This window comes from Corythoichthys intestinalis, chromosome 9, assembly GCF_030265065.1.
Source record: "Corythoichthys intestinalis isolate RoL2023-P3 chromosome 9, ASM3026506v1, whole genome shotgun sequence".
NCBI lineage: Eukaryota > Metazoa > Chordata > Actinopteri > Syngnathiformes > Syngnathidae > Corythoichthys > Corythoichthys intestinalis.
The window spans coordinates 19,247,539-19,262,964 of NC_080403.1; the positions used below are offsets into that span (position 1 = coordinate 19,247,539).

Consider the following 15,426-nt stretch of genomic DNA (forward strand, 5'->3'; position numbering starts at 1 on the left):
AAATTCTAAAAAAAGGTGATGTAAATTAAAAAAAAAAAAAAATTTAATGAAGTACTGGTCAGTGTTGACACTATCGCGTTACTAAGTAACACGTACTTTCTTTCAATAACGAGCAATCTAACACGCTCATTTTTCCAAACCAGTAATCTGATTAAAGTCAGTTTCCTTAGTGTCTGTGAGTTATTTTTTTGTTATTGCCTCATAATGGGTGTAAAATGAAGAATATTGTGGTCATGTACGAACAGCATTTTGAATCGAAAATGTTAGAAGGGTTAGTTGAAATTTTCTTTTATCCCAGACAATAGTTATAGGTGGTTTAAATATCTGAAATGTTCCGGCGAACACTTCCGCCTTCATCAGAGAGTCACTGGTGTTGGTGTGACGCGTCTTCATCAGCTGATGGATGAAGGTCAATCTGACAGGTGAGTCACGCCCTCTGCTGGCCATTCATTCTTCCAGGATGCTGTTCCAGGTAGTAGAGAGCGTGTAAGCCCCCTCGTTCCTGTTGATAGTCCTCAGGCCCTGCTTGCGGATCTCAATGGCCTCCCTGATCCAGCGCTGATGTTTGTTTTCTTTGGTGCAGATGACTGTGGCCTTTTCCAAGTCCATAATGTGGTTTTGCAGCGATCGGTGATGGCTGACTTGTGATGTTCCTGTTGTGCTTGTTCTTTCATTGCCCTTGTATGTCTTGTTGTGGTCTCCTTCCCACACTACTTCTTGTGTTTTGTTTTTCTTGTAATAAAGCTCCTCGCTGTTTCCAAGATGTATGATTTATTGCATGATTTGCATGGAATTTTATATATGGAGTTACATCTGTTTTCTGGGTGGATTTTGTCCTTTGGATAGACCAATATCTGACGGAGAGTTGCGTGTGGATTGACCGGTGTGTTTATGTTGTATTTTTTCATGACTCTTTGGATACGTTCCGTGACTCTTCTCATGTACTTTAACGTCACCATATCTCTGTGTTGTTTTTTTGTTGGTTTATTCTCCCCCCCCCATGTGGTGTTGTTCTTTATTTTAACCTGTCTTGCACTTTTTTCTATTGCCCACTGTGAATACAGACACCTTTTTAGTGCATGTTGTATATGTTTTTCCTCCTGTGTGATGTCATCCGGGTCCGTGATCATTGTCATACATTCATGTAATGTTCTGACTACTGACAGTTTATGGATAGTGGGGTGTTCAGATGTCCATAGGAGGTATTGGTCGGTGTGTGTGGGTTTCCTGTGTACTTTTATTCTGATGTCGCCGTTGTCTGTGTGATTTGGGGGGGGGCATATTTGGGCAGTGCTGAAAGTCCTGATGCATGTTTGTAAAGTTTCCCTTTACTACCTATTTTATTAGTGTCTTTTGAGCAACTGTGACATTGGAAATAATTGTTAAAAAAGTGAAAAAATGGATACCCACCCAAAAATTTGCTTTTTTTTGGTGTGTGCATCTTTTCACGCAAAAAGCAAAGGATTAGCAGATAACATGCTTACGCCCTGACCCGTGTGGCACATTTCCAAATGGATGCTGAAGATGGAGTGCGAGCGAGACGAGTCCTTGTTCATCAACGTGTACGCCACGGCGCGGTTCCGCCAGCCACGCTCTATCACCGTCTCGCACTCGGATACACTGTGTACTGTGTGCATCGACAGGTCCCGAGCATACACCCCGCGCTCTGGGTGCTCTTTCAGCTGGGAACAGCAAAAAATAAGGTTAGTCCATCATTTCTTTCTTTAAGTAACACCTTTCTCACCATGGTAACAAATTGTGTTGTCATAAAATGTAAAGAAGTAGGAGTCCTTAATATTTTAGCCAGAGATTCTTTCTTATTATACACTGCACACAGACGTTCAAATAGTGGTCAAAGTAAGACACCACAAACCTCTAATCTCTGCTTGGTGTTGTTGCCCAAGAGGTCTCGTATTTCCTCGTTGTAAATCTCCAGGTAGGACACCCTCACCAGGAACTTGGTATTTTCTGCACACTGGCACACACACACAGTTAAAAGTCAAATAACCCATACCCTGGATGGAATATGGCTAACTATTATGAAGTTATTATTAGGGTTGTTCCGATCATATTTTTTTGCTCCCGATCCGATCCCAATCGTTTTAGTTTGAGTATCTGCCGATCCCGATATTTCCTGATCAGATTGCTTTTTTTTTCTTCTCCCGATTCAATTCCAATCATTCCCGATCATTTTTCCCGATCATATACATTTTGGCAATCCATTAAGAAAAAAATGAATAAAACTCGGACGAATATATCCATTTAACATAAAGTACATAAGTACTGTATTTGTTTATTATGACAATAAATCCTCAAGATGGCATTTACATTATTAACATTCTTTCTGTGAGAGGGATCCACGGATAGAAAGACTGGTATTGTGACTAAATATTGAATCGGGATATCGGGATGCCGATCGATCGGGACATCTTTAGTTATTATTCATATGTATACTCAATACATGCATGTGCTCTGTGTGTTTAATATCAATAACACACTGTATAGACAAGTTTTCGAGGTATTTCCGCTTTACGTCCGCATTTCTGCTCGCGACTTCCGTTTTACACTTTCTCTAGCCCAAAAAAAAAACAGTGGAGCTGGCGTGGAATTACTCATCAAAATAACCCCAAAATGACCATTTGAAAATGCCGTATCTGCCATCATCGCGACACAGGAGGACAACATGAAGAAATGGCTAAGAGTCACCACTACCAAAATAGTTTTGTATTTATTGATTTAATTGCAGTTGATGGAAACACAATCAGGGACCTGAAAAGCTCCAAGCAACCAGTTGAATGCGTCCTAACATGAATATAGGATTTTTGTGTTCACGAAGGCAGTTGTGGAACCAAGATAGTGCCACCACAAAGCAATAACAGGTACAAATATGTTCAATATGACTACAATTCTGTGTTGCTTCACGCTGAGACATTATTAGCTTTGCATTAGCTTCAACAATAGAGAAATGGAAAACACTCGTCTTCTACAAGTCATACACGGGCTTTTAACCCTAAATGCATGAATTCAAGTGTTACACGATTTTTGTTCGTTTGTTTACAGGTGGAAAACACTGTAAGGCAAGGGAAGACAACTTGATGTGCCTCACAACAACACTTACGTTGATGGACATATATCGAGACTGCGTGCATTCTACCTTGATGATGGTAGAATTTTCTCACTCCGGAGCCCAATTGTTTTAAATAAAACAAAAAATGGAATCATGTTGTCCAGATGTTTTATTGCGATCAATATCTGCAGTAAAAAAGAATGACATACTATTTGTGTTTATATGTACACATGCGATGATCTCATTATACTGTACCATAACTATTACCTAACTAGATGAAAATTACCTTATAGTATTTCCTTGTAACAACAAAATCCGTGTCAGCCCTTCTGCATTCTGTAACATTGTTTGTATTTTCGCTTCATTTTGATCACTCAAGTGGCCGGCGTATCAGTCTACACCCCAAGATAACACAGGCTGCACAGGTTGTAAGAATTTTCTCTAAAAACGATCAGCAAAGGGATAAGAACAAACACACAATCTGATAGGTGGATCCTTTAGCTTTAAAGCACATCCTTAAGTTATTGTCTGCTCGATTTAAGGCGTATAGGGAGGTGATCCACACTGGGGCTTTGAAGCTGGACGCTGTTCAAAACAGTTCACTTTCAAGAGTATATATAGGCGCTTCCAGGTGTTCACACAACAAAGCATAACACAGAAGTCTCATCTACGTCATGCTGAATCCATTTTTGGAGATTTTTTGGGTCCCTCTGGTTTTATTTGGCACCTCCTTCTTTTTTTTACTTAAACTGCAACTACATATTTAACATATTGGTTACCATTGACAGCGATCAAAATGGATTGGTATCTACCGTCGTCAAATGGGGTGCCATTTGTTATCAACTAAATAAAAAATGTTATCAGTTAATACTATGAAAAATAATCTACTTTAGAGTGTTATCTGGGGCTTTAACCAGAGTGTATTTGTGTTTTTATTCATTTTAAATGCATTACGTTAGCTTTTATTAACGTTGTATTAATTATAAATATAATATGAAAGAATATATAGAATAATAATTGCTAATATTTAAGTTTATATAAAAATAGTCACTCGCCCTATAATGGGTCAACTTCAATACCTGTCTACTATAGTGAGTCTAGTGACCACTGTCCTTGAAAGGGTTAAGTAACAGTTCTATTAAAATGTTTTTTATTTAAAAGTGATTTCATATGAATTCAATTTATAAACTGCCTAAACCACTTCTAACCATTATATGGAATATACATACCTGTCAACCCGAGGCCGTTGGCAATCTTAGAAATAGTGACGTATGCCCTTACAAATTGGTGACTAATCTTATGTTTCATATAGCGTGCAATATGAAACAAAAATAAAACTCAATTTTTAAAATGATATGAATTTATTGGTAATATTGTCACATATAACCTGGTGCAATCAAAGAACAATCAATATCTTCAGCTACATCATGATTACTAAAATTTAATAGTGACTTTTGTTATAATTGTATGTAGCACTTTTGGCAATTTCTATCATGCATTTTGATGGCTGCACTTCATGGCACTTCAGCTCGCAATAGACCCTACTCACCTACGTCACAAAATGGGCGTGTCGCTGTTTCCGGCCGCCATATTGTACCTCTTTTTCAGACCTATTCTCATTGTTTTCAATTAGTCGAGCAAGTTATAGAGCAATTCATGGAAGCCCCGGTGTTATATGACGCTGTCAACTCATTGGATCCGTTGCATAAAAGGCGTTACGTGGAAAAGCTTCAGTTTATCCATTCGCCAGATCCGTATTTGATGCCTAAATCGATGTTTTTCGACCCGCTGGCTTCGCCTGACATCTGATATCCTGATATTTACAACTATCTTGTCCACACAAAATCAGCCTATTCTCACGAAAGTTTGAAAAACTTTAAGAGCTTGGAGGCTTATAAATGCTACGTTGCTGGTTGGGTGAAACAGGTCCTCGTACACGAAAATTCGGCAGGAATCTTGTGCTCGGAAGGTGAGTTACGAAATTTTCAATTCAAAATCTTTTGTTATTGCTAACATCCACTGTCAAGTCTAATGTATTTCATGTCGTTTGTCAATGGAGTTAGGGCTTTTAATGTTTATATGGTTTAGCGATAGCACTCTCACTACATACATACGTGTATGTTGTCGGCCATTAGCCTAGCAATGATCTTAATTGTGGTTCTCAGCCCAAAACCCTCTAAATATATATTAAATGCATCTTACCAGATATAAAATGACTACTACGTAATCTGTGGTAGTCGTTTGGAGCCCAGTTTTCTCGTCGAATTGCAGCAGTCAATCTCGGTCTCCTCTTCGGGTCTCTCGAAATACGGTAAAAATTCAAGTCTCTCCGTCTATCTTCTCTGTTTTTGCAACCGACCGCCATACACGACTTCACCATTTTGATTATTAATGTTAACGAGCAGAAAAAAACCATAATAGGAGGAATTTACGAAGCGCTAATGCATTAACATGACTAGTATCCGGACAACATGGCGCGGGGGCGTGGCGGTGACGTCACGTGATTAGGGTCTATACAGTTTGACTTGAAGGTAGTTCGTTAGTGTGTCCAATATAAATGAAAAAGGTCAATTGATAAAATTAACTTACTGATGCAATCTTTGAGTCAGGGAAAATTTCTGTTGCCAATTCTGAGAAGTGATCAGCAATAGTTGCAGGCAAATTGTGTTCAGCAACAAATTTGCAGAATGTAATCTCTGCTTTCGTCATTTTTCATTCTGCAGACTGGATCTTTATGATCAGTGTTGTTAATCATACTTTAAAACAGTAATTAATTACAGTTACAAATTATTTCTCCCAAAAAGTAATTCAGTTAGTAACCCAGTTACCTGAATGTAAGAGTAATTAGTTACTTGGCAAAGTAACTGGCGTTACCTTTAATGCTTTTTTTTCTTCTCCATTTTTTCAAAAAAAATAAAATAAAATAAAAACATAGAAACTTTGTTTGGAAGTCATTTAATGTTGTGAATCAACCGTTAAAGTTGTTAAAATTGCTCCCGTTTTTGCATTAGTTCACTTCTGTCTACTTTCGACGTGAAAGTTTTAAAACTGTTTCATCATTTAAAGGTATTTTCAAGTCAAGATTTTGCCGATTTAGGAGTATTTTGGATAAAAAGTTTCTTAGGTTGGCGAAGAAGGTTCACTACAACAGAGCCTTTCTGAGAAGTCTACTGCTTTAAGATGGCGACTGTTTACTAACGCCGCCGAGTCTGTAATTTCGCATCTAGTTCTATTTACATGTGATATCTAGTGTAGCATCAAGCGGGCGTAGATTGCAGGCTATCGGCTACAGTCAGGAAATATTGGAGCCACCTAGCCTAGCATCGCATTTGCAAAAGCGTCACAACACTCCTTCCCAGTCCCGCTCTTCTCTCTGTGTGTCTCTGACTTTTCATGCGTCTTTCAACAAACGTAGTAACGCATAGTAACGCACATTGTCTCATTGCCAAAACGGTGACTAGATCGGAACGGAGGAAAAAAATAAAACAATGCACGAAAAACGTACAGATTTTGAACGTACAGCATACACATTTAAAAATCAGTGCTCACTTGTACAAATTACGCCGAAACCGTACACCTTGACAGGTATGGAATATATATCGTACTAAAAAGTTAATTAACACTGAACTCTAGTTCAGGGCAGTGATTATTTTACATACCATTAGGGGGAGCCTGCGTACCAACTAGAGCAGGGGTGGGCAAACCGGTCCTCGAGGGCTGCAGTGGTTCCTGGTCTTTGTTCCAACTGATTTAGCACGGACAGTAAAACCAATGAGGTTTTAGCGGAAACAAGAAGCACCTGATTGCAATCAACTGATTGCACTTGCAAGACACCAGATTGGTGAAAACCTGGCTTCGTGACGGGTTGGAACAAAATCCTGCACCCACTGCGGCTCTTTGTAGAATAGTTTGCCCAACCCTGAACTAGAGGTTTCAGCAGCACATTGATATTGTATGCACATTTTTTTTAAAACCTGTCCTGTTCAGCTGTTTGACACAGAGAATGGAAGTCTAAGTGCCCGGATTCTGAACAGTTTTAATGTTTCACATGGAGAGTCTGACATACTCCCATTGTGATCATTCAAAATACCTTTTTATTATGACAAAGCAGCGAACAGGAAGGGATTATGGGGGGACAGAAGAAAAGAAATACAAGAGAAGAAAGAAAAGAAACACATACACAAACAACAACAAGAAATACATTGAACATCTAAACTAGTTACTAATATGCTGGTGCTATCGTCAGCGAGATGTATTTCCGGTTTACACCATGTGGGGGCCAATTGGCCAGTGAAAGAGGAGAATGGGGGTGGGGGTGTCTATAAGACTATAAGCTAAGTGATTGAAAAGGGTAGAGTGCAGGCCCGGAGTGACTAATCGGGAGCTTCTGGACGATTCCAGAAGGGCCGGCCGGCCAGATGGGCCGGTCCGCGTTTTATTAAAAAAAAAAAATTACACTGTTATCATTTTTTGTTTGGTATTTATTTATGACAGTGTCACTGAGTATAACTTACATTCTGTTACCGCTGTCCCTGTGGGCCGTCTTAAAAAAAAAAAAAAACAGTTGTGGTGACCCTTAGTTGGACACAATTCACCCACTGTACTTGTCTGTTTGGCCGAGCGCGTTGCCGGCTGCGTCACAGTCACGTGACAGACATTATAAAGAGCTGCGCGCGTTCCGGCTCAAGAGAGAGTGCACGAGAGTTCACAGAGCGCATGCACGAGAGTTACATAGCTGGACACAGCACTTGAGCAATAAAGAAACTTAACAAGCATCCCGCTACACAGTATTATTTTTTTTTCCAGACTCATCCTCACGTGTGCAGACGAAAAATACAGCATGCAGCTCCGCCCCCTAATTGTAGTCTGTATTGAGCCAAATTAGCTGCTATCTCGGTGCTCGGATGGATAAAAAGAGCAAGGGTGGCGCTGAAAAATAAGAATTAAAAAGAGAAAAGCACTCGTGAAAGAATCGGCAAAATGCGCGAAAATAGCTAATTTTTTTCATGCAACGACCTTGCTGCCTCAAACTACAGAGGATTACAACGAAAGTGGTAAGGCCAGATGGCGAATAAAATGCAACTTGCACCGTGTGATACGACAATATGTAATTGTGGAAACTTTGGCTTCTTGTAGCACCTCACAAGGGATGTGTAGCAGCAAGCATTAGCCATAATGAACACACCACAGGTGCAGAGCTGGAAGGTAGGATTGCCATGTCGTTCAGCGAGTGAACATTAGAATTAATATAATCAATTACGTGGCGTTTTTAAAGTGGAAATGGAAAATGGATAATAGTATCATTAGAAGTTGTTACAATGTGCAATACGTATTCTTTATTTTTCATATTGTTATGTTGCTATGTTTGTTTTATCTGTAAGCACTCATTTTGTTAATATTTGATGTTGCAGAAAAGGTCTTATTTATTCATTTATTTTGGGGCTGCCAAAATTATCGCGTAAACGGGCGGTAATTAATTTTTTTAATGAATCACGTTAAAATATTTGACGCAATTAACGCACATGCCCTGCTCAGACAGATTTAAATGACAGTACAATGACATGCCCACTTGTTAATTGTGCTTTATGGAGTTTTGCCGCCCTCCGCTGGCGTTTGGGTGCGACTGATTTTATAGGCTTCAGCACCCATGAGCATTGTGTAAGTAATTATTGACATCAACAATGGCGGGCTATTAGTTTATTTTTTGATTGAAAATTTTACAAATTTTATTAAAACGAAAACATTAAGAGGGGTTTTAATATAAAATTTCTATAACTTGTACTAACATTTATCTTTTAAGAACTACAAGTCTTTCTATCCATGGATCGCTTTAACAGAATGTTAATAATGTTAATGCCATCTTGTTGATTTATTGTTATAATAAACAAATACAGTCCTTATGTACCTTATGTTGAATGTATATATCCATCTTGTGTCTCATCTTTCCATTCCAACAATAATTTACAGAAAAATATGGCATATTTTATAGATGGTTTGAATTGCGATTAATTACAATTAATTTTTAAGCTGTAATTAACTCGATCAAAAATTTTAATCATTTGACAGGCCTAATTTATTTTTCAAATGTATCATTTAATATAGTTTTTTTTAAAATCCATTTTTAAATTTGTTCAAAATATGTTGTGTTGCACTTGTTAAAATAAAGCCACCTTGTTAAACAACCATGACCTGCACTGAATTGGAATACACAGAATTACAGTACACGGCTTTAGAGAACACTGAACTTAACACGTGTATGCATAATGACATAATTTTAAATGAGTGGGCCGGTCTGAGGCATGAAATTCCAGGGCCGAAAATGAGTCCCACTCCGGCCCTGGTAGAGTGTACACAAATCAGTTCTGTGATCTAGAACCCAGTAATCGTGTGAATCTCTTATGAGTGTAAGCCCGTTGGCGACCAACCCTACGCCGCCGCATCGCCAATCCCGGCACCGGAACCCCCAACCCGAGCATGCCCTACCACATCCAGCAGCACGCAAGCCCCACCGGGCGCGCGACAGCCACGCAGACGGGCGGAGAAACCGCGCGGGCGCCAACCCAGGGCCACGGCCCCCACCCAGCCAGCCCGGGGAGGGAGGGAGGTTGGGCGGGGGGAATAGGGGGGCCATGCGCAGCCCATCCCTCCTCCTGCCGCCCAGCAAAGGAGCCACCGTCCCTCCCCCCGGGACCCAGGGTGGTCCCCCGGGCCACCCGCGTGCCCATCAACCGGCCTTCAGGGATTATATTATTGAACAGTGATCTTCAAACAATGGTCCGTGGGCCAACTTTGGCCCGCTGCCCAGTTTAATTTGGTGCACAGCAAAGTATGACAGAATCACAATTTCCTTACTCATAACTTTGTAGTTTCATGTTCTCATGGGTTTTACTTAACTTTATTTTTATTTGTTTTAATCTTTGTACGCTGACCTTGAGTGTCTTGAAAGGTGCTTAGATATAAAATGTATTATTATCGTTATTATTAGAATGCAGGTCTACTGGTAGCTCCCAGGGTTTCTAAAAGTACTGTCGGAGCTAGAGCCTTTAGCCACCAAGCCCCTGTTTTATGGAATCACCTTCCAGCTAATATTAAAGAAGCCGAGACAGGCTGCACATTTAAGATTAGATTAAAAACGTTCCTATTCGACAAAGCTTATGGTCAGGCTAGTTGAAGTCGGATTAGACTCACAGTTCAGTCTAAGCTGCACTAGAAGCTATCATGCTGGGGGAAGTACAGCCACAGAGTTCTATCTCCTTTTTCTCACTCTACCTACTACTTGTCTTACTTTATTTCTATTTTCCAATGTTAATATTTAGTTAACTGGTCTCTTCATTACTAGTCACCCGGTGTCCCCTTTCCCCCCTCCCCTCTGGGGAGGGGCTATTTTTCAGCTGTAGCCTCCTGACTACCCGGACCCCTGGCTGGATGGACGTCCTCGTTGCCACCCCCGTCTCATCTGGCTAGATGGACCTCTTCTTGTTCCTTTACTCTACTGCATCTTTACAGACTGTAACCCCGTCTGCTAATTCCCATTAGCAGTCCTGGTGCATCCTGTCTATCCGTCCTGGGAGTGGCTCTCTCCTGACTGTGGTACTCCCCAAGGTTTCTCATTTTGTCACAAAGAGCTAGGAGTTTTTGGAGTTTTTCCTTGCCGACATGGAGGGTCCAAGGATGGGGGATGCCCAGGACTTGAACTTTATTTATTCATCTTTGTTTACTTATTTGTTGTTTCTGACCGTGTATCATATTGCCCCTGCAAAGCCCTTTGAGACAACCTTGTTGTGATTTAGGGCTATACAAATGAGAATGACAACAGTGCCTCTCCATTAGCTCAGGAGTCAAAACCTGACGTGTTGAAATCAATGTCGAAAACTGCATAGAATTTCAGTACTTTATCTTAGATAAAAACATTAATATTAAAAAATTTGATGTGAAAAATTGAGCTCTCCTGGTTGTGACTTTCCTGACTTTTTTGCAGTCGCTGGACTTCAACCCCTAAATTGGGTTAAATTCACCCCAAAGTTAAAAAATATTAAAAGTATGTTTCAGTGAGTAGTGCACATTCTGCCAAAGCCACCTGAATGCTCTCAAAGATGTGCTCAAAGGCTCGTGGGATGACACCCCTCTGGGTCGGGGGCTCCGACACCCCCTGCATAGTGAAGGACTTGCCGCTACCTGTTTGCCCGTAGGCAAATATTGTTCCGTTGTATCCCTCTGTGACCCCCTGTAAAATAAGCATACGTTTCATGTTAAAGGTCAGATGATGGGTTGATTTTTTAAATGCTTGTATGAAAAACTTAGAAGTGCCTGTCGATTTTTCGATTGTGAAACCTAACAATCAAGTCTATCCTTTGCTGTTAATGTAAAAGACACTCATTGCAAGTATGTTATTTCTAGATGAACTAACCTCAACCAAAGGATAGGCACTCTCGTTGTACATCTGCTCTGTGGTTTGTTCAGTGAAGTAAGTCCCATCGAAGGTGAATTGCTTGGGCGGCTCGTCGCCCGACTTGGGCTTCTTGATGAAACACTGACAGAGCTGCAGGTCCATGCTTAGCACCATCTTGGAACCTAAGATTCTCTCTTTGTCGTTCAAGGGCCTGCACCGGACCACTACTTTCACAGACTCGGACCCCATCTCAGCAACCTGGTAGAATGGCACGTCACATTCATTATTTTGTTGTAAACAGTATATTGGTGTTATTTATATTTGTTATTATTGTTTTTGACATTTGTCTACGCAAGTGACATAGTAAGACAGAAAACAAACCTCTTGATGCCTGAATTTACATTTAACTCATTGGCTGCCATTGATGGCACTAAATGTCTAATCATTGTTTTTTTTGCTTCAAGGGGTTGTCAATTTTTTATTTTTTAAATGTACATAGTTATTACATACATACGTACATAATATTGTGTGAGCAACATATGAGTTTATGCAGCATCAAAACCATTTTTTTTTTTTTTGATGCCGCGAGCTACCCACACGAGCACTAGTTAACAAATATGTATTTAAAAAAAAACATGGAAGTACATGGGTACATGAAATAATAACTAAAACACACACATATATAGAGAAATTAAATGAAGTGTAATGAATAAAAATGGATAATGCTGAATTAATAAATTTCATTTGTCAGGTGTTATCAAGTGGCTTTTAACAACATTTAGAATAATGTTGACGATTAGCATTATTGGTTTTGCACCATTATGTGTATAAGTTTACATTGTTCATATAAAAGCCTGCAACCTTTTGCAAGATACATACATGATACATGTACATATTTGACTGGGTCTGAAGTTTTATTTGCACTGACAAATCATTCAAATCGTTCTTTAAGATTGGTTGAGTGAGCAAAGACCATTTGGATTCATGGCGCACTAAAAATAATGAATTAATAAAATCATCACATACAACTACTGCGTTACCAGAAGGAAATAGTCACTAAGAAAATTAGTAAAACACTAAATTTATCATTCAAAATCTGTGGAAAAGTCCAGGAAAATGTTGGGAATTGTCACACATTGGCATTGTCTGCACTCTAGGCCTATATTATATTATAAAGCCAGTCTGTATTTGTAATGCTTTATCGCCCCTTAGTGGCAACTTGGGGTACCTAGTATAAACGTAAATTCTTTGGGAATTATTCATTTTATTTAGTTAGACATTTTTGCTCATTTCAATTTATTTTAGTTATATGGGACATTATTTATTTAATTGTTCATTTTTAGGGTTAGTGTTAGGGTTCAGGAGATCAGGGAAGATTGATTTCAGTTTATATTTAAATTATTGTACTTGTTTTATTTGAAAAGTTATCGCCAGTTGGTTTACATATGACAACACTTTACCTCATTCACTGTACTGAAGTTGTATGTCTTCATTGTTATTTTAAGTCTTAAGTGCTATGTAAACTATATGTTATATAGCAGTGCCCTGTCGACACATTGCACTTGCCAGGATTATCTAAGAGAAAAGATGATCCAAAAAACCTGATGTTTGCACTACTTTGTGTTGACTAATAAATATAGTGATGCAATATTGGCACTTTTTCCATAACTTCAGTTGAAGTTGTTCGCTTATTTCTCACAGAATGTTTATTTGGAAAAACCTTGCAGTTGTTACATTTATCCTTATTAAAGCATCCAGTGGGGCATCACTATACAATTAACCATAATATATTAAGTTCACAGCCACATATATCGGTTTCGGTCTGATATTGGTATCAGATTTTTGGAGTCGGGATATCTGTTATAGAGTCATTATCTGACAACACAATAAAAAAAAAAAATAATAATAATAATATAAATAAATAGAATATTGAAAGATAAAAATATTAAAATTGGAAAACTTTTAAGAAAACAAAAATAAAAACGAGAAATATGTTAATTCCTAATTCATTTTGGAAGTTCACTATTATTTTTGTTTAAAAAGTAATAAACATATCTACATTTTCTATATTCACTTTTATTCCTTTTTAAACTCTTTCATTAAATTATTTTAGAATTTATAAATTCTTAGCTGTATTTTTCAATGTAATTTTAATATTCTTATTCAATATTTTTATTAATACTTATATAAGCTTCCTAATGTAAAGCAATATACGGAAATGCTAGTTTCCCACATTAATATTTGAAAATAATTGAAAAGCGCTGTTTAGTGACAAACTCGATCTAGTGTTAAAGCTGAAAACGTGGAACATATTCAATGATATTTTTAAAACTTTGTGCCGGCAAATCTAAATTGGGCCGCGGGCTGCGGGCCGTAGTTTGGACATCCCTGAGCAAAGAAAAGGTTGGGGAAACTGCAGTAGCCTAGACTATGGTGCAGTAAACTAACGATCTTCCATGGTAAAAACATATTTCCTATTTTATACCAAAAAAAAAAAAAAAAAAAAACACAAAAACATTAAAACTAGAACTAGGACATTGAGTTCTCTCTGGGTACAGGGTCAAAATACTAGACACACATTCCAAGAAATATGCAATACAATTAGATTGAAATTAAATAATATATTTTTAAACAGTTCATGTTGTTCCTAATATTCTGGCGGGTCGGTCAGCATACCTGTTCCTGAGAAAGCCTGGAAATTAAGAGATTTGACGGCTAAATAGTATAACAACAGGTCTGCTGAGATTCAGAAGAAAATAAGAAGCCCGGTAACAAAGGAAAGCTGAGCAAAAGTATGATTTGTTGTCCGCTTCTCGCGTGTCGCCGTAGTAGCAGGTCTCATTTTGCCATACTCGTTCGTGCGCCGCATTGCTTTTGAGGTTGCATAGCAACGGCTAGCTCGCTCTCGGTGGCCATCTTGCTCAGGGATGGCGGCCATCTTACTGTGGGGAAAGCTCAGCTCCCCACGTAAACAGTATCCCCTTTTCCCACAGCCATGCACTGAGACCAATTTTCACAATTCCAACGTCGAAACCCTCCAAAAATTCACGCAACACAGGGTCTCTTTCAATTTCACACCGAATTTACAGTTGCGGCAAAAACGTGGCTTTTTCAACAAGAAAAGCTCTTTTCATTTCCAATGGCGAAAACATTTACATTTTCATATTTACAAATGTAACTCATATTTTTATCCAATCCACATTAATTACACACAAAAAATGTTGGGAAATCAAGGCATACGAAAGCTGAATAGGCCTACCATTTTTTTGTGCGTGTGTGCCAAAAACGTAGTTCCATCAAAATTTGACAAAAACATCACTATATATTTCGAACGCCCCCATTCATTTTCCCATGAGGCGGGGGTACCGATATTTACAAGTGACCTGGAAATGCCCTAAAATCAAAAGGAAATGGTCAAATATGTACAGGAAGTGACCCCGGAAAGCCCTAAAATATAAAGGAATTGATCCAAAATCAACAGAAAGGGCCCTACTGTAAGCATACGCAGAGATAAAGAGGGTATGCCCTCCTGGTGGCCGACAATGTCATTGCATGTAATTGACTTTCCTATATATGAATTTAAAATGAAGACTTTGACGGTAAAATGTCCGTAAAAGTTGTCAAAGCAATAAAACAACAAAAACAAACAAAACGAAAAAAATATATCTTTATAATGAGTCAAAATTATTTTTCGAGCAGATCATGGGACTAGCACCGTAGACACGGTCATTTGCTTTGCTTATTAGACAAAATCACCCGAGGATAGAAGAGGCAAAATGGATATACATATTTTTTTCAAACGTAAGCTTTCAAAAGCGACAACAACTACTGAGCGAGAACCAAGGATTGAAGATGTGGACCATGAAACACCGGAGAGCACTGCCAAAATGGTGAGCGGAGTTTCAGTTTGGCCCACTAATTGGTTAATTGTACAACAGAGCCACCAGTGTGCGTACCATATTCAATGGAC

At 38.8% G+C, this 15,426-nt stretch overlaps 1 protein-coding gene across 1 annotated transcript in view; it reads right to left on the reverse strand.

The window, feature by feature from the left end:
* Nucleotides 1-14,585, reverse strand: part of kif17 (kinesin family member 17) — a 31,812-nt gene extending 17,227 nt beyond the window's left edge. The window contains exons 1-5 of the mRNA XM_057846377.1: nucleotides 14,133-14,585; nucleotides 11,475-11,714; nucleotides 11,145-11,291; nucleotides 1,874-1,975; nucleotides 1,493-1,682 (exon numbers count right to left, since the gene is read on the reverse strand). Of these exons, the coding sequence (XP_057702360.1) occupies nucleotides 1,493-1,682; nucleotides 1,874-1,975; nucleotides 11,145-11,291; nucleotides 11,475-11,705 (670 nt within the window). The 5' untranslated portion in view covers nucleotides 11,706-11,714; nucleotides 14,133-14,585. The remainder of the gene's footprint in view (nucleotides 1-1,492; nucleotides 1,683-1,873; nucleotides 1,976-11,144; nucleotides 11,292-11,474; nucleotides 11,715-14,132) is intronic.
* Between the last annotated feature and the right edge of the window lie 841 nt (nucleotides 14,586-15,426).